This window comes from Rhinoraja longicauda, chromosome 9 (assembly GCF_053455715.1).
Source record: "Rhinoraja longicauda isolate Sanriku21f chromosome 9, sRhiLon1.1, whole genome shotgun sequence".
Taxonomy (NCBI): Eukaryota; Metazoa; Chordata; class Chondrichthyes; order Rajiformes; family Arhynchobatidae; genus Rhinoraja; species Rhinoraja longicauda.
In genome coordinates, this window is record NC_135961.1 from 52058268 (window position 1) to 52078507 (window position 20240).

General features: G+C 44.1%; 1 protein-coding gene across 1 annotated transcript in view; it reads right to left on the minus strand.

Annotated features, from left to right (window-relative positions):
- Positions 1-20240, minus strand: part of col12a1a (collagen, type XII, alpha 1a) — a 241698-nt gene that overhangs the window by 106418 nt on the left and 115040 nt on the right. Inside the window, exons 27-32 of the mRNA XM_078405469.1 lie at positions 18714-18853; positions 16470-16602; positions 14905-14931; positions 7819-7961; positions 4043-4172; positions 1508-1650 (exon numbers count right to left, since the gene is read on the minus strand). Of these exons, the coding sequence (XP_078261595.1) occupies positions 1508-1650; positions 4043-4172; positions 7819-7961; positions 14905-14931; positions 16470-16602; positions 18714-18853 (716 nt within the window). The remainder of the gene's footprint in view (positions 1-1507; positions 1651-4042; positions 4173-7818; positions 7962-14904; positions 14932-16469; positions 16603-18713; positions 18854-20240) is intronic.

Below are 20240 nucleotides of genomic sequence, written 5' to 3' on the forward strand. Positions count from 1 at the left end.
GGGGGAGATTGTTGTAAATAATATGCCGCCAATGTTTTCAGCATTACATCAGTGTTAATCACCTGGGGAAACTCCTGCTGCCTGTGATTTCATTCACATATGTAACACTGGTGGTGTTGGGAGGAGCAGTAGGTTATTGTTGAATTTACTGTTGCTTGGTAATTTATTCCTTTGTGTCTCTTAGTCAATTATTGGCACCAAAAGATGCAATCAAGGGATAAGAAGCCATAAATAGAAACCTGAACAACAATTTCTATGCAACTAATACCAGCCTGCTTTGCTCCTCCGCACTGTTTTTGTACAACACTGATGGTAGTGTGCATTCAGTCAACTTTACCCTTAGCTCTGAAATTCCTCCTAAAACCCATCTGCCCTCTATTTCATTCTCCTCCTTCAAAATCTACCACTTTACCAGTTTTTAATTACTCCCACAAAGACTCCTTAAGCAGCACTTTGAAAATATTTGCTGCATCTGTATTTTTTTGGAGTCGAGACGAATGAGGGATGATATTACTGAAACATCAGATCCTAACGGAAACAACAGGAAAGATGTTGCAATGTTTCCACTCGTGGGAAAGTTTCAGACGGAGAAACCTAGTTACAATGAAAGGGACTGGCATTTCAAATTGAAGTGCATAGGAATTTCTTCTTACAGATGTATATGAATCTCTGAAATTCTCCCTGCCAGTGGGTGAAGCTAACTAAGAAGGAGCTAGACATATTTTGTGAAAAATTATGTGCAGTTCTGGTTGTCTGGATTCAGCACATCAATTGCAGGATATGGAGGTTTCAGAGAGGATCCAGAAAAGATTTACCCCAATGGAGCCTGGATTAGAGGGTTTTAGCTATAAGGAGGGTTTGGACAAATTGATTTTTCTTTCTCTCTGGTGCAAGAGGCATTGATAGGGTAGACAGTCAGAACCTTTTTCACAGAGTGAAAATGTCAAAGATTAGAAGGCATAGCTTTGAGGCATGGAGGGGGAATTTTGAAAAAGATGTGGGGGGTGATTTTTGTTTATACAAGTGGCAGATGCCTGGGATACATTGCCAGGGATGGTGGTGAAACCAGATGCGAGTGTGCTTTTTAAGAGACTTTTACGTGGGCACATGGCTATGCAGGGAATGGACGGATATGGAGCACAAGCAGGCAGTGGAAAATAGTTTAACTTTGCATCATGTTCTGCTCAGACATTGTGGGCTGAAGGACCTATTCCTGTGCTGTACTACTTTATGTTCTGTAAGGGAATTGAGGGCTATTAGGAACTGGCACAGTAGCACAGATTTGCCTGGGGCAGATTAGCCAGGAGCATATTGAATGGCAGGCCAGGTGTCAGGGGATGTGTGGTCTATTCCTGCTTTGTGCTTGTGTTCTTTGGTACATTCCTGTAAAATACCTTGGGATGATGCTACATTATAAAAACCGTTATTGTTAACTGCTGCTGCACTAAATCTCGTAATGCTTGATTTCATTTGACAGTGACTGTGAGAATGAAGTTGAGAAACTTACCACTTCTTCATTGCCAGGTCCAGCAGATGGAACGTAATGGACCTTGTAGCGTCGCACGACACCTTCAGCGGGATCCCAGCTCACACTCAATGTACTGGTTGATGGGTTGTACACCCGAAGATTTCGAACTGAAGCGAGTGGTTCTGGAAGAGAATTGGACCAATGGTTTTGAATCCTGCCTCAACAACAACTATCAATGCTGCTCTCCTGATCGGAACTAATCACGTTTTCGCACCGTAGCCTTACCCTCATGTCACCCTCCTACCATTTCATCATTTGATAATGTTGTCACAATTTTAAGATTCAAGCAAGTGAGTACAACGGCATATGGCCTCAGTGAGTGGGGGGGGGGGGGGGGGGAGACTTACAATCCATGATAAGAACTTCTCTCAAGGGAGCCATTAGTGTTGTCTCACCATTCCACAGACTTAGTAAGTGATGCCTCACCGCTCCAGGGATCTAGGGTCCAGGGTACTGTTATGTAGGAAGTTTGACTATTTTGATCCAGCAATAATGAAGGGACAGTAATTTATTTCCACGACATTGTTGAGTGATTTTGAGGGTAGTTGCAGGTGGAAGTCTTTCTGAGACCCAGATCCCTTTTCCATCTAAGCGGTAAATGTCTTCATCTTGGGAGCATTAGGGGATGTTTGCTGATTGTACACTGTTGTTATTGTGGACTATTTGTAGAGAGCTTGAATGTTTACGATGGAGAGTTGGAAGGCATGCAAGTGACTTCTTTGTCCTGAATCTTTTTTTTTCCATTTAATTGGACATGTGTACAACTTTGACAATGCCAACATTTACTATCCCTCATTAATTTACACAGTTGCAATTGCTGTTGCACCTCGAGAATGCTGTTAGAATTGCACTCGCTGAGGCAAGTAAAGATAATTCCATCACGATCCTGTGCATTTCAGTCAGAAGACACATTTATCATTGCAGAAAATTTAGGCAGTGACTGTTCTCAGTTGCCACACCAATTCTGTGGCTTGATCATTTAAATTTCTACTCTCCAGGATATTAGAGCCATAAAATCGGAGCTGTACATCATGGAAGCTGGCCCTTTGGCTCACCTTGTTATGCCAACCATGTTGGCATACTGGGATAGTCCCATTTGTTTGCATTTGGCACATTGCCCTTTACACCTTTCCTATCAATATATGTCCAAATATCTTTTAAAACACATTATTGTATCTGCTTCTTTAAGTTATTTTGCACAGTGAAATAATATCATGCATTTTGACTTAATTCCTCATACTGTTAAGAAACTTTGTCTTCTTTTTGCTGAATGCAACTGCAATGTGTGAATGATTTCAGTAACTTTTCCATAATCCCTTTCCCAATCAGTTAAATCTACCATTGAGTTATTCAAAACATGATCCGTTTAAAAAAAAAATATTTCTTGCTCACAAACATTATTTTTACATTTTTCAAACAAGTTGTTTTCCATCATGATCCTGTGCATTTCTGTGGTCTCTTTGAATGAGGCTGCGATGTTTAAGCCAAATGTCGCATTGTTTGCACTATGGATTTCCAACTATATTTCAACAGTTCCAAAACTCAATGTATTTAAGGACAAGCAGAGAAAGGGGAATTGCACTCTGCCAACTGAACACTGAAGTTAAAGTATAAACAGACAATGCTGAAAATGATCAGCAAGTCAATCAGTATCTATGAAGAGAGAAACAGGTTGCCATGAGGTTAAGCAGTGGAGGAGGTCCAATCTTAGGTAACCTCTAACAACCCCTCCTCCCTCCTTTCTCCCCCACTCCCTCCCCCATGCCCCACTTGGACTCGCACCTATTTCTTCCCTCCCCTTCAACCTCCTCCTAAATTCCTTCCTCTGCCTTCTCAATTTGCACCATCTCCAACCCATCTCTCACCTTCTGCTTTTATTCCCGCCATTTGTTCCAACCATCTGCCTATCAAAGTCCCCTAGCCTGAGTCCACCTTTTACCTGACACACTTTGTCCTGCCTCTCCACTCTTCCCACTTTCCCCCCACCCCTCCACAATTACTCTGAAGAAGGGTCCTAACTCAAAATGTCACCTATCCATGTTCTCCAGTGATGCTGCTGGAGCCACTGAGTTACTCCAGCACTTTGTGTCATTTGTTGCCATGCGGTTAATTTCTACAGTTGCCATGGGGATAAATGTGGATGCAACTTATCCCCACATCAACCCTGACATCACCAAGTTAGAGATATTTCCTTTGACTTATCTCTCCCTCCCACCATATTCTGTGTTAATTAAAACTAACCCATTTTCTCTCTTGCCCTGTTCTGACAAATGGTTTTCCATTTGAATTGCTCCCTGCTTCTCTTTCCACAAATGTTGCTTGATCTACTGTTGAAGCATGACCTAAACCTAGTTCCTTTATAGCCAACGGGATAATTTAATATTGATGTCAAAGGGCTAACAAGGTTTGCACAGAGATGGTTTGAATGGTTTCTCCATGTTCTTAGATCCCTGGTATGTAATGTTGAACAATCCTTACACAGTTAACAAGTAAGAAGAGGAATATTGAACGTACTTGTTCTGCCATTGCCGGTTATCTGTCCGCCATCTCCAGTTCTGGAGACAGACATGACTCTGATTGAATAGGGGGTATCTGGATCCAACTTCTGCAACACAATACTGTTTTGTTTTGCACCCACAGTGACCTTAAAGAGAAAAAGAAGTTTGTTAAATATTGTGGATAGTCCCAGGAAAAGATTTTCATTTCAAGAGTTCAAGAACACCTTTGCCTTAATGAAGGATATTCTAAAGAGCTTTCTAGCCAATAAGGCAATTTTGGAGCTGTGGCGCATCAGTGATGAAACAGAACCATCGATTTGCATTTATTAAGCTCACACAAAGAGGCAATGTGATGAAAATGTTAATAACATTGAGTGAAGGAAAAATATAGGCCAGGGTGTGTAGTTTCCTGCTCTTCTGGATAGATGCAGAAAGCAAGGACCAGACTTTGTCTCTCAACAGCCTCTCACCACCTCCATCATTTGAACTATGGAACACAGACTGGAGGTGGACTATATTGCTCAGTATTTCAACTCTCCTGAGTTCTAGGCCAACTCCAGAGCCTTGAACAAAAAACGCAAGACTGATATACTCAGTAGAGTATTAAGTAAAGAGTAGCACTGTTGAAAGTATCATTTTACAGAATGAGGCAAACTATGAAATGGATGTTAAAGAATGTACTCCTCGCTTATTGCTCATCCCTCAGACAAGAGAACAGATTATTATTTATCTCATTGTACTTTGTGAGATCATCCCTTGCAAACAATGATGCCAGATTTCTTACAGCACAACAGTCACTGCACATCAGCAACACTTCATTGATTTTAGAGGGCTGTTCTTCGTGATGATGAATATTAAATGTTTCAAATCAAGTATGATGCAATTTTGATGAGCATCGCTGTTGATGTAATACTAATGTTTTAAATTAATTTTCATGAATGAATGTGATATTTATTGTTATTTATTGTTAAATATTTTCAATGATTTAAATGGACGACACTATTTCTAAATGTTTCTGATCATCAGAAACTTTGGGACCTGTGGCAAAGGCCTTTAATGACAGAACCTGTCAGAAGACAATCAGGGTGGTCACTGCACCCAGAACATTTCATATTGCTCCTACCCCCTAATGTCATAGGCCAGAGAGAAGATAAAATAAACCGCAGATGCAAGAATCTGGAATGCATAAATAGAACGCTGGAAGAACTCAGTGGGTCATGCAGCATCTGTCGAGGAAATAACTATGTGGACATTTCAGATCTAGACCCTGATAGTTGAAAACAATTTAGCCCATCAGGTCCATATTGGCTTGAAAAGATCTGATCGAAATTTATAAAATTATGAGAGGCATAAATAGTGTAGACAGTCATACCTTTTTTTAAGAGTGAAAGGGGCAACCTTTAAAGGTGATGTGCAGGGCAAGTTTTTTTACATAGCGAGTAGTACGTTCCCGCTGCCAGGGGTAGTGGTGGAGGCTGATATGATAGTGGCATTTAAAAGGTTTTTAGATAGAAATACGGATATGTACAGAATAGAGGGATATTATTCCTGTGCAGGCATATGAGATAAATTTATCTTGGCATCATGTTGAGCACAGACAATGTGGGCCGAAGGGCCCATTCCAATGCTGTTCATTTTTTTGTTCTATATAAATAGATTTGAAGGTGTTCAGATAGATATACTGAAAACCATTAATCATTTTTATGGCAGATGAAGACTGTAAAAGAATTAAGCAGAGCTTTTGGATGGCTTTATTTTAAACAAAGCAAAAGTCTGTTTCTGATAAAGTGTGTGGTGCAATGCAACAAAATCCTGGATAATGGATCAATCAAGATCACCAAAAACCTCTCTAATCATCTCGACAGATTAGGCGCTGGTTAGAGTAACTTGCCAAAAGGGTCAGCCACAGCACAAGAGCAATCATTTAATTTAATGCAAAACATTTTATTGGCAGGCAGCAAATAGTAACTGGTGTTTTATATTCTCGCAGAGTGACCTTACTTTAAACTGTAACTGAGAAATGGCCATTTGGAATATTGGCGAGCCAGGGCATGCACAATTTTACAATGAATACTTTAATCTGTTTAACAAGGAGGTTGCTCATCCAAATGCCGTCCAAGGGAGACCAAATGAGAGAAACGGAATGTTAGCTTTGATCACAGCCCCAAAATTGCTTTCTAAAAGTGACTATCAGGGATGTTGTAGACAGAAAGTAAAAAAACTGCAGGTTCAGGTAAAGTGAAACAAACACAGAAATTGCTGGAAACACTCAGGCAGCATCTGCGTGGAGAGGAACTTTTAATATTTCAGGTCAAAGACCTCAGGTCTGAAGAAGGGTCTCGACCCGGAACGTCACCTATTCCTTTTCTCCAGAGATGCTGTCAAACCCGCTGAGTTACTCCAGCATTTTGTGTTTACCTTTCATTCGAACCGGGGAAGAGATAAACACAATGTATTTTTAGTAGTAGTTATATGGAGAAAGATGATGTTCCATCACTTCCTAACCTTCTCTGCTAATTTTCTGTTCTTATTTTATGCCAGATGAAATAGGTCCTCTTTGTCAGATATTTATGATGATTAATGCATAGAATCAGGATTGGAGAGCGTTCTGAACTGTAGTAATTTTTATAAATTAAAACCAGAAAATGATGGGAAATTTCAGACAACCTCTGTGGAAGGGAAACAGAGTTATTCATTTTTTAGCAGAATTATTCTAATAACAGGTCATTAATGTTAACTGTTTCTTCCTCCACAGACACTGTCTGACCTTTTGATTCTTTTCAGGGTTTTCTATTTTAATTTTAAATTTCCAGCATTTGGAAGTTTTAGCTTTATGATTTTTTGGGGGGAGGAAAAGATTATTTTACATCCATTAGGTATCTTGATGTTTTTTTTGCACAAAGCTGTAGAAATTAAGAGGGAAAAAAAACTTGACAAAAATGATTCTTGTGTAACATGCTGACTATTTTGTTAACTGAGAGAGAAACCTGTGAAAATAGGGAAACCCGATGCAGATGTGTTAAGTGTCTTCTTAACAATGAAGCCAACAATTTCTGTCTTGAATTATTTTAAAGAATCACATTGAAACTTTACTTTTGCAAACTGTTAAAAATCACTCCAGCATTTCACAATAATGTCCACACTGAAGACCAGGTTTAAATTTAACAGTGGCAAGCATTTTTATATAGTTAAAGCAGCTGCAAATAGTTTTGAGAGTAAAATTGCTTCCATTCGTCTAATGTGCTCAGCTCTATTCACACATGCACACACCCTTCGGGAATATTAGCATTGGGGGTATGAAACTCCAGGGTTTAGCAATTGATTGCCAAAACCCATTTTAGTTCAACTATATATATCCAGCTGGATTCTCCGATAATTGATTCTCATTCTCTCCCCCAATCGCCACTTGCATTTACATGTTTGCTTTGAAACAAATACCAAACGAAAGCTATCGGTAATTTGCAATCTAAAAGGCACACAATATATTGAGGAAACAACTCAACATCATGGCTTCTTTTGAGAGTCATAAAAGTCATGCCACCTGTCTGACACAATAACTTTGACTGCCTGTCTGTGGAAGGATGGAGACCACTCAACCCATCATTGTTACATCAGATGCAGAACAATCATTGATCCCAATGCCAGTTAACCATCCAGTTCTGGTTTCTTGGGAAGTGATGCAGCAAAAGAAGCCAGATACCAATGTGGGCTATGTCGACGTCTCTTGGAGACTATTAATACACATGTAAGGCAATACACGATACATGTTGCCTTCAAGGTAATTTAACTTACCGTTTCATCGATGGGGTCCCCAGTCATGGGCGCATAGATAATTCTGTACCCTCGGACTCGACCGATGGCAGGATCCCACTTTACAGTCAGGCTGTGTGATGTGGCATTGTACACTTGGAGGTTACGTGGGGGAGTTGGAGTAGCTGAAGAAGAAACAAAATCATTGTCAATACTCATTTCCTTCCTTAGACTATTTGCTAAATGGGGAGAGAATTCAGAAATCGGAGGTGCAAAAGGACTTTGGAGTGCCGGTGCAGGATTCCCAAAAGGTTAATTCGCAAGTTTAATCAGTAGCAAGGAAGGCAAACACAATGCTGTAGATGATATGTGTGTACTCCTTTAATTGATAGTGACGATGTCCATGTTAACCACTCCCTCACCGGTTGGTATAATTGTAGCTTCCCCACCCCTAGCAGGGGCTCCAGTGATCGTGACAGACCATGTGCAGCTAGGGCAGTGATATGTGTACATTAAAGTAGTTAAAGATACAATGGTGTCCGGGAACCATCTCTACATGGTGTCAGAAGTGGTTCTTCCTGCGTCTTCAGTTTGTCGGGTTTTGTTTTCTTAGTTCCAGTTCCCCCTCCCTGTGCCGTGATGGCCTCTGCCTGTCGCAAACCTGACATCTTGGTCTTTGATGCAGACATCACTCATCGCTGGAGTGTGTTCCGACGTGACTTTGAGCATTATGCCACAATCGCTCACCCTGCCGTGGCCCCTGCGGTCAAAGCCTCCCTTTTACTGAACCTGGCTGGTCCCGAAGCGCTTGAGCGGTCGGAGTCATTCATCTATGGACAAGGCGAGAGTGTCCAGGACCCGGTATGTCTGCTTGCTAAATTTACGGCTATGTGTGACCTCCCCACGAACCACATCTTAGAGCGTTTTAAACTGTTCTCCCGACGCCAAAACCCTGGGGAATCTGTTGACAATTTCGTGGCCGCGCTGCGCCGAATGGCTCGCCGATGCGACCTGCACGTCCTCACCCCTGAGACTCTAACCCGCGACATCTTGGTCTTTGGTCTACGGGATGGTAAGCTGCGCTCAGAGCTGCTACGTAAGCCTGATCTGACATTCCATGAGGCGTTGTATGCCTCTTGTTTAGCTGTCCACATGGTGGAGGCACCCCTAAACCCGCTGGCCGAGTACCCGGACCGTTTTGACTCGAAGCTGGGGAAGTTGCCCTGCAGCTACAAGATTGCCCTCAACCCCGACATCACGCCGGTTGTCCGTCCCCCGCATCGGGTATCCTTCGCCATGAGAGACAAGGTCAAGTCCACTCTTCTCGAGATGGTGGCCACGGGCATCCTGAAGCCAGTAACGGTCCCCACCCAGTGGGTCTCCACTATGGTCGTCGCTGCGAAGAAGGATAAGAGTGAACTACGGATCTGCATCAACCCTAAGGACTTGAACTTGGCTATCAAGCGCCCGCATTATCCTATGCGGACAGTGGAGGATGTTGCTGCACAGGTCGGCCCTGCCACTGTGTTCTCGGTTCTCGATGCCAAGAGCTCGTTCTGGCAGATACCTCTGGACGAGCGATCCTCGCACCTGACGACCTTCAGCACCCCCTTCGGCAGGTACCGCTTCCTCCGCATGCCGTTTGGGATCAACTCTGCCAGCGAAGTGTTCCAAAGGACCATGGAACAACTGTTTGCTGGGCTCCCGTGTGCCATCATTGTCGACGACATTCTGGTTTACGGGAAGAATGTCGCTGAGCACGACCACCACCTTCGCCAGGTGCTACAGCGGGCCCGAGATGTCAACCTGAAGCTCAACCCGAAGAAATGCCGGTTCCGGGTCCCTGAGGTCACCTACGTGGGACACGTCTTCACAGCATCAGGGCTGAAGCCCGACCCGCAAAAGACAGCCGCAATATCCGAGATGCCTGCACCTGCTGACGTGCCTGGCCTACAGCGCTTCTTGGGCATGGCCAACTACCTGGGAAAGTTCATCCCCGACCTGAGTGAACTGAGCGCCCCTCTGAGGGACCTGGTGAAAAAGGACGCTGCCTGGGCCTGGTTCCCGCAACACCAGAAAGCATTCGACACCCTCAAATCTAAGCTGATCAGCATGCCTACGTTGAAGTACTTTGACCTCCAGCGCCCCATCGTTCTCACATGTGATGCATCGAAGTTTGGCCTAGGGGCCGCCTGCCTGCAGGTCCACGACGGGGTGCAACTGCCGGTGTCCTATGCATCCCGCACGATGACGACCGCGGAACAACGCTATGCCCAGATTGAGAAGGAGCTGCTGGCAGTTGTTTTTGCCTGCTCCAAATTCAAGGACTATATCCTGGGCACTTGCTTCACTGTTGAAACGGACCACCAGCCTCTGGTTACCATCCTCAATAAGCCGATACACGTGGCCTCCTCCCGGCTCCAGCGCATGATGCTCCAGCTACAACGTTTTACTTTCACCGTGGTTTATCGAAAGGGCAAGGACATGTTTGTTGCTGATATGCTGTCTCGGGCGCCCCTCCCATCCACAACCCGACATCCATACGAGGCGTCCGATCTGATAGTCCTAAACGTCAATTTCGTGCCCTCCAGTCAGTTGAAGTCCCTGGCCAAGCACACGGCAGCTGACGCTTCGCTACAACAGCTGGCCGCGATCATCAAACGGGGCTGGCCAGGCCGCCGTTCTTCCCTGCCGGCCGCAGCGGTGCCTTACTTCCTGGTTCGTGACGAGTTGGTGCTGCGTGAGGGTGTGATTGTGAAGGGGCACAAGGTGGTGGTGCCCGCAGCACTACAAGAACAATATTTCGAAACTGCTCATCGTGGCCATCCCGGGGCCGAAGCGACCCTTTCCATCGCTCAGAGTCAGTTCTTCTGGCCTGACATGCCTCGCTATTTCCGAGATAGAGTCTCCGCGTGCCCTACCTGCAACAGCCTCGCTCCACAGCAACAGCGGCAGCCGCTCCTGCAGCAGCCAGCCCCTAACCTGCCCTGGTCCGCGCTGGCAACCGACATCTTCGAATGGCACGGAAAGCACTTTCTGGTGCTAGTTGACTCTTACTCCAGCTGGTTTGAAGTTGACCAGCTCCACTCCCTATCTTCCTCCGCGGTCATCGAGAAGCTACGCCGCCACTTTGCCACCTTCGGGTCCCCAGCCAGCATGCAATCGGACAACGGCAGCCAGTTCACCAGCGCCGAGTTCCGTGCTTTTGCTGAACGGTGGAATTTTCGGCACTACACCAGCAGCCCGGAATACCCGCAGAGCAACGGCCTGGCCGAGCGCGCGGTCCGCAGCGCTAAAGGACTGTTGGAACGTTGCCGCCTGTCCCGCTCCGACATTTACCTGGCCCTGCTGAACCTCCGCAACATCCCCCGCGATCATGCCCTGGGTTCCCCGGCTCAGCGTCTCATGTCCCGTGTCACGCGGCCCACGGTCCCGGTGTCTCAACAGTCCCTGTCTCCCTCTGCCCTTAAACCTGCCTTAGTCCGGAAACGCATTGCCCGCAGACACGGTATTCAGAAGCGCTCCCACGACGAGTCCTGCCGTGTCCTCCGCCCTCTTCTTCCCGGCCAGGTCGTCCGTATGAGGTCCATTTCTGGCCGCTCCAGACTGGCCGTGGTCGTCGGTTCTGCTGGCTCCCCCCGTTCGTACCTGGTCAACCATGACGGCAAGGTGTACCGCCGGTCCCGCCAGCATCTCCGGCTCGTGAACGAGCCCATCCCTCCCCCGGCGGCTCCGTATGCCCCTCCACTGCCACTTTCGCGGCCCAGTGACTTGCCCGCTCCTCTGGCCCCCCCCCCCCCCCCCTGGTCCTTCTCCTGTCCGTCTTCCGGCTGCGGTCCCGTTTTCTCCGGCTTCCTCGCCCTCCTCCTCCTCCTCGCCGCCCCCCCCGCTGCCTTCATCGCCCAGGGGTTCTCCCGTCCGTAGCCCACCCCGTGCCCCGGCACCGTCCCCGCTTGTTCCCTTCGGGGAAGGAGGTGATGGCGAGGTTCGGACCCGGTCTGGTCGCCTGGTCAGGCCGCCTGTCCGTTACGGCGATTACGTGTGATTCCGTATTCCTGTGCCTTACTGTCTGCATTTACCCTAGCGCATGAGACGTGGTCGCCCTGTCACTCACTGTTTGTTTTGTAGAGGAAGGATGTAGATGATATGTGTGTACTCCTTTAATTGATAGTGACGATGTCCATGTTAACCACTCCCTCACCGGTTGGTATAATTGTAGCTTCCCCACCCCTAGCAGGGGCTCCAGTGATCGTGACAGACCATGTGCAGCTAGGGCAGTGATATGTGTACATTAAAGTAGTTAAAGATACAATGGTGTCCGGGAACCATCTCTACAAATGCTAACCATTATTTCAAGAGGATTAGAATACAAAAACAGAGATGTAATGCTGAGGATGTACAAGGCGCTGGTCAGACTACATTTGGAGTATTGTGAGCAATTTTGGGCCCCATATCTCAGGAATGATGTGCTGGCGCTCTAGGGGGGTCAGAGGTTTATGAGAATGACCCTAGGAGTGGGTTAACATGTGATGGGCGTTAGATAGCACTGGGCCTCTGCTCGCTGGAGTTTGGAAGGATAAGGGGAACCTCATTGACAAATACCAAATAGTGAAAGCCCTGGATAAAGTGGATGTGGAGAGGATAGTGGGAGAGTCTAGGACCAGTGGTCATAGTCTCAGAATTAAAGGACATTTCTCTAGGAAAATGAGGAGGAATTTCTTTAGTCAGAGGCTGATGAATCTAGAATTCAATGCCTCAGAAGGCTGTGGAGGCAAAGTCGATGGATATTTTTAAGGCTCCCTGAATTCCAGTGCATTTGTTGATGTCAGATACGAAAACAGATAATCAGGTGTTTTTCAGGGTTGCGGCCTGAAACATCCTCTGTCCATTCTCCCTACACATGACCCCTGTGTTCCTCCAGTACTTTGGGGTTTTTTTTGCTCATTGTCAATATCATTCTGGATCATGAGCTCAACTATTAAAATTTTCAATCATGGTCAATCACTCTTTGCCAATTCTCTCTCATCAGCATTTTCTCTATTGTACCATCATGGCATTTCAGCCGTCTCTGTGGCACCTCTTTAATAATCTGAAGCTGTACTCTGTGCCAAACGCAAAGGGTTTATTATGCAATGGAATCTTGATCACTAGCAATGGGGCTCCTGCCAGCAGAGCTCATTTAACATCATTCTTTTTGAGCCAGCAGATGGAGGTCCCTGGCTACGTTTAAAACAATCAATTCATTACCTCACCTAGAGTTTGCTGGGTTTACAAATTTCTTTTCAGCAATAAAATATATTGAGAGTATTTGAAAGATTCAAATATTCAAACTCATATTCTGCTCGTAGATGACCACTTGACAGGTTTTTTTTTTTTTTATCCCCGAAGAATTATGAGAAATATTCATCTCAGTGACAAAAGGTAACGGCACGATCTATCAAGCCCATCCAGTTATTTGTGCTCTCAACCCAGTTTTAAGCGTTTGGGCCTATATTCGTTGGAGTTTAGAAGAATGAGGGGGGGGATCTCATTGAAACGTATAGAATTGTGAAAGGCTTGGATAGAGTGGATGTGGAGAGGATGTTTCCACGAGTGGAAGAGTTGAGGAATAGAGGTCATAGCCTCAGAATTAAAGGACGTCCTTTTAGGAAGGAGATGAGGATTTTTTTCCGTCAGATGGGGTGAATCTGTGAAATTCTTTGCCACAGAAGGCTGTGGAGGCAAAGTCAGTGGATATCTTTAAGGCAGAGATAGATAAAGTTGATTAGTATGGGTGTCAGAAGTTATGGAGAGAAGGCAGGAGAATGGGTAGGAGAGACAGATCTGCCATGACTGAATGGCGGAGTAGACGATAGGCCGAATGACTTAATTCTACTCCTATCACTTATGATCTTATGATTTGGTTACAATATTTGGTGCATCATTAAACTGCATAAATCCATAAGGGAGCTAATTTGAAGAGTTATAGAAGCAAAGGCAGAATGGCAAATGGGATTACTTGCAGAGCTTGTGAAAGAGCTGATAGAGGCATGATGTGCCAAATGATGCGGTTATGTGCCTATGGCTTTACTCATTCTCACTGACAATTTCATGATGAACTGAGACTTAGAAATAAATATTATAAATGCTTTATGTAATATTACAAATGCTTTTGCACAAAGGCAGAACCATTTTAAGTTGGCCTTTTATTTAATCAACACTTTCACTCCAAGGATAACGTTGATCCCCAGCAGGGTATTTAAGCTCAGAGAAAGTGATAAGTTTAGAAAATAAGGAGGAATATTGAAAGGATTCACACACTGATTAACAGCTTCTTCCATGCCCTTAACCCTGCTAATCGAGGGGTTAATCCAATGCAGTGGGTCTCCCAACCCATGCTGTGATGGAAGGAAGCCAAGCCTTTCATCTGCAATGTGTTAACTTTCTTCTCTATGTCAATAATAATTCTAAGTTCTGGCCTCTGCACAGGGATGATGTCTGCAATGGGGATCATATCGTGCACTTCTGCTATCAAAGCAGTAATGCTACCCCAGTAAAACTCTGATAATCCACTAAGTTTATTTGCAAATCCTGATGGTTCAACAAAGGGGTTACAGATGATGTTTCCTGTGCTCCCCTGAAACTCCTTGGGGCCTCAGTTCTCATGCGCCCTGAAACTCAACTTGGCCTCATTTTCCAAGTTCCCTTGAAACGTTCCAGAGTTGGCCTGAAATTTACTGGAACCCCAGATGACAAAACCACCTGAAACTCACCTGCAATTTCCCTAAACTGACATTGGCTCCAATTCTTGTGGTCTCCTTAAAGTGACATGGGCTCAAGTTCCTGCAAACTTAAAAATCACCTGCGCCCCATTTCCCATGCTTCCCTGAAGCCTGCCATGGTTCTAGTTCTGGCACATCCTACCAAAATATCTTTAAAAAAATCACAACACTGCTTATGTTCTAAAGCAAGAACTCCAAGTATTAATTGGAATACCATCCAAGAGTCCAAAACAACTACCAACCCAGCTTCACCGATGTCCCAGGCATGAATGGTTTAAGGAGCTCCTAACAACACCCTGGATAAACCCTGGAACTGCAACTGGCCTCTTTACTTATGAGTAGAGATTTCAACAAAGCATAAGCTTACCTGGAATGGTCGGAACTGCTTTGGCCACTGAAAAATATAAAAATAAGATATATTAATATCAGATTTAAATGATGACAGGTTTTGCCTCAAACTAATGTCTTTACAGACAGAGTCAAAGAGTACACTTCTGCTGTTGGTTGTTTGGGGGAGATAAGGATTTATTAAAAATTCAAACCACAATAAAGATGAGGCAAAATTTGATCTAGGATGTGCAAACTGAGGATACATAGGCAGGAATATTGGCAATCAGATAGAATTAGTTCATATATAAGAGTGAAGGGGGGTGTTGTGATGAGCTGGGAGTATGTGAAGGAAGTTTCAAAATAATCCAGTAAACTAACAAAATGCGGGTCAGACAGCATCTTTGGAAAGAGAATCAGAGTCCTTGACTTGAAACTTTATTTCATTTTCCACAGATGCTGTCTGACTTGCAGAGTGTTTCCAACATTTTCTGGTTTTATTTCAGATTTCGCGAATCTGAGTTTTTTTCTGATTTTGAGTTCTTTGATCTCAATGATGAAGTTAAATTCAAGAGTTATAGGGATTTGTTATTGGAGAATACTGATCATGGATCTGGTGGATCAGTGGGTTGAATTCCATCAAAAATGAGTGGCAGAGTAGAGCCACGAGGTCAAAGCTCAAACTACCCACGTTCAATCTGGATCTCCAATGATGTTTGGTTGGTGTTTGCAAGTTCTCCCTGTGACTACGCAAATTTCTCTGAATGTTCTTGTTCCAGTTTCCTCTCACATTGCAAAGACTTGCAGGTTAACTGACTTTAGTGGAAACATAGAAAATAGGTACAGGAGTAGGCCATTCAGCCCTTCGAGTCAGCACTGCCATTCAATATGATCATGGCTGATCATCCAGAATCAGTACTCCATTCCTACTTTCCTCCCATATCCCTTGATTCCGTAAATTGTCCCTAATATGTAGACAGGTGGTACAATCCGGATGAGCTCATGAAGATGTGGGAAGAATAAAATGGGACTAAGGTAGGATTGGTATAAATGGAAGTTTGATGGTTAGGATGCACCTTGTGGGCAGAAGGTCCTCCTTCTGTGATATGATTCCAATGATTCTATGATTCTTATAATTTCTAATGATCTCGCTTATTACCCTTTCCATTAAAAAAGTAGATCTACTGAAAAGATAAATTCAAAGTTTACCAACAATAAATATTAATTGTGTTTAATTTATTAATCAGTGAGCATACTGTATTTTTTATAAGGAAAGAGAAGTTTCAATATTAGGTAAGTGTTCATTTCATTTATAACGCAGATATACTTTAATGCAGGTTGCGAACAATGTCCCCCAGCACCAGCATTATGTCATATGAGTGCCGTTTGATTTTATCGTCCGATGTAGACGCACTTAAAATCACATCTCGAAAACAACATCTCTGATAGTACAACACTCAAAACTGAGAATACCATTCCCTCCGAAGGACAAATAAACCTACTGCAAATCACAGTGCGTACTTTTCAGAGTTTTTTGGTGTTTAAAGACAATTAATTGTGAGTCGAAAAGAAAACGACTGATGAATCACCATACTAAAGACTTACATGTACGCTGGGAACCAAGGAGATCTTCACTTTCCATTTCATCTGGATAAATAGCCGTAAGAGATACATCATAGACAGTGTCAGGATTCAGGCCTTCTAACAAATAGCTGGTATCGTGGCCGCTTATAATTGTCTGGGTAGGAAATGCATTAAGTTATGGTCAAAAAAGGATCAGTCTCTGAAATCAAGTATCATTCTTAAATAGCATTCCTTCATCAAATTACTGCACTTGAGTCTAATAGCGAGTGGCTAATCCTTGCTATGCAGAAACCATGACATTTTAAAAACCCGAACCCAACAACTAGCATAAGTTAAGCTTGGCTGTAGTCAAACTCCCTGGTGCTGTTCCTTGAAGCTCATGTTGAATATCACTGTGGAAAATCTAACACAAGGGATCAAATTATGTTGGAGTGGTTGTTTTGGAGAAACAGGTGTTCTGGTTTAGTTGGGTCAATTGATCCCTGAATCTTATTACCAAGCATTTGAACTGCTAATGGAAAACATGCATCTGATGACTGTGTGTAGCAACACTATGAACATATTCTAAATGAACCATCTTAAATTTTTACATGCCAAAAGATTGAAGTGGAAAATCCTCATTCTAATTGCAATGCTGCTCTCTGTCTCTTTTCCCCTTCAGGGATGTAATGTTAAAGCTGTATAAGGTGCTGTTCTGGCTGCATTTGGAGTACTGTGAGCAATTTTGGGCACCATATTTGAGGAAGGATGTGCTGGCTCTGGAGAGAGTCCAGAGGAGGTTTACAAGAATGATCCCAGGAATGAGTGGGTTAACATATGATGACCATTTGATGCCACTGGGCCTATGCTCGCTGGAGTTTAGAAGAATGCGGGAGGACCTCATTGAAACTTACCGAATAGTGAAAGGCTTGGGTATGGATCTGGAGAGGATGTTTCCACTAGTGGGAGAGTCTATGACCAGAGATCATTGCCTCAGAATTAAAGGACATTCCTTTAGGAAGAGATACAAAGGAATTTCTTTTTTCAGAAGGTGGTGAATCTGTGGAATTCTTTGGAAGGCTGTGGAGGCCAAGTCAATTGTTATCTTTAAGGCGGAGATAGATAGATTCTTGGTTAGTATTAGTGTCAGGGATTATGGGGAGAAGGCAGGAGAACGGGGTTAAGATAGGGAGAAATATATCAGCCACGATTGAATGGCAGAGTAGACTTGATTTGCCGAATGGCCTAATTCTTCTCCTATCACATGCCCTTGTGACCTTCACCCCACTCAAGGCAAAGAGTTTCAATCCTTTTCAAAAATACCAGGTTTTCTGGCCTTCCCTTATACTCCAACCCATTGCAATAATAGATACTGATGAAAATCTCTCATTGTGTTTCACGATATTATCTCAAAAGCTACCATAAACCACCCAAGAAGTTACAGTTTAACACCAAAAGCTGTTGGCATCTCCAAAGCCCCAATGAGTTCCAGTGCATGCCAGAAGTCCAGCTTGGCATCAGCGAAGTATCTGCTAAAAATAACCAATGGCAAATCCCACAAACCAGAGAAGGCAGAATTCTCACTTTTCACCTTGTTCAGAAGAACTAGCAGAAGTGTATGTATGTGAACTCTGAGTAGAAGGCACATTCCAATACCCTGGTCCCAGTTTATGCATTATCAATATCTATTCAAGTAGATCACTAAGAAGTATTAGCAAAAGACACATATGAAGAAAGAATGGATCGACTGGGCTTATATTCACTAGGATTTAGAAGAATGAGACGGGACCTTATAGAAACATAAAATTATTAAGGGATTGGACAGGCTAGATGCAGGAAAAATGTTCCCGACTTTGGGGGAGTGCAGAACCAGGGGTCACAGTTAAAGAATAAGGTGTAGGCCATTTAGGACTGAGATGAGGAAAAGCTTTTTCTCCCAGAGAGTTGTGGAATTCTCTGCCACAAAAAGCAGTGGAGGCCAATTCACTGGATGTATTCAGGAGAGAGTTGGATATAGTTCTTGGAGCTAACGGAATCAAGGGATATGGGGAGAAAGCAGGAACGGGGTACTGATTCTGCATGGCGGTGCTAGCTCAAAGGGCCAAATGGCCTACTCCTGCACCTATTTTCTATGTGATGACAACTAGGCCAGAACGCAGTGACAGAAAAAAAGGACGATCGTTTTTCATATTTGCAGGTCAGTTCGGCAGTGATACATTACACATGTTCTCTTTGCAACAAAAATGGAAGCCTCTGCTGAGGTCACAAAAGACCGCCTTATTTTACCTCGTCTTTGACGCCTCCACCTGAGGGAGACCAGGACAATCTGTAGAGGGCCACGTCTGGTGCGCCATGATTCCAGTGAACCCGGAAACGTGTTTCCTGTACATCCGAGAAGCGGAGGTTTGCCGGTGCTGGGACGACCACTGCACATGGGAAAAGCAGAAGCAGCGTGAAGCTTCCCAGATACAGAGGGTAATTAATGCTATGGCACGCAGCCCCATTGATTAGCCGGGGCGGCAAACTATCATGAAAAGCTGAGACAGTTACCTAATCCGATTAACATCAATGCCATGCATTTTCAGCATCATAAGCTTGCAATGCAGACTCCTGGAGTTCTCTCAGCATCAAGCAACAAGTGCCTGCATTGGTCGAGCACTTTTCATGTTCTGTCAGGATCTCTCAAAGAGATTTATTTTGGAAGTATTGTTCCTCACGTAATATAGGAACAATTTTGCAAAGTAGGATCTCATTGTCAGCAATGTGATAACCGGAGAATCTGTTGCAATGATGTTTAATAAAAGGAGGTTGAGGGGGCATCTGATAGAGGTGCATAAAATTATGAGAGGCATAGATAGGGTAGACAATCAGATTTTTTTGTCCCAGGTTGGAAATGACAAAGACTAGAGGGCATAGCTTTAAAGTGAGAGGGGGAAAGTTTAAAGAGGATGTGCAGGATAATCCTGCTTAAATATTATCTTTATATTGTTTTCACCTGCCCCTAGCCAACAATGATCTATTCTACATTTACATTGATCTTCGTCCCCTTTGTTCTCTCGTTTCACACCTCATCCTTCAATATCTCTGCGTCTCCCTCTCCCCTGACTGTGAGTCTGAGGAAGGACCTTGACCTGAAACTTCACCCATTCTTTCTATCCAGAGATGCTGCCTGTCCCGCTGAGTTATTCCAGCATTTTGTGTCTATCTTCGGTGTACACCAGCATCTGCAGTTCCCTCCTACACAGGATAATTAGGGTGTCTGGAACTCGTTCCCAAGGGTGATGGTGGAAGCAGGTATGGGAGAGGAGTTTTAGAAGCTTTTGGATAGGCATATGGATATGCATGGAATGGAGGGTATGGATCACATACAGGCAGAATATTCATTCAATTTGACATCGTGTTAGGCACATACACTGTGGGCCAAAGGACCTGTTCCTGTGCTGTACTGTTCTATATTCTATGACCAGTGTCAACCAGGACGTGAATGAGCTCTACCCAACTTCTCTTTGAAATAGTCCCACGGAACCTTTCAATGTTCAGTTGAGACCATGAACAAGGCCCTAGTTTAACACCCATCTCAGACAAGAGTTTCAATTGTGCTCCACTCCGTGGCATAGATTTTTTTTTTGCACTCATTTCTCAGAAGTGAGATTGGAACTCATAAATGCACCAGGTCTGTAAACATGTGGCAGCTTTCAAGGCAGGGTCATTTTAAGTAGTTGGCAGTCACCACGCAAACTGAAAGGTGAGAAAATGCTGAGAGGAAAGGACACAGGAGACAACTGTCTGGCTGGCAAGATCATCCAGGGCCTA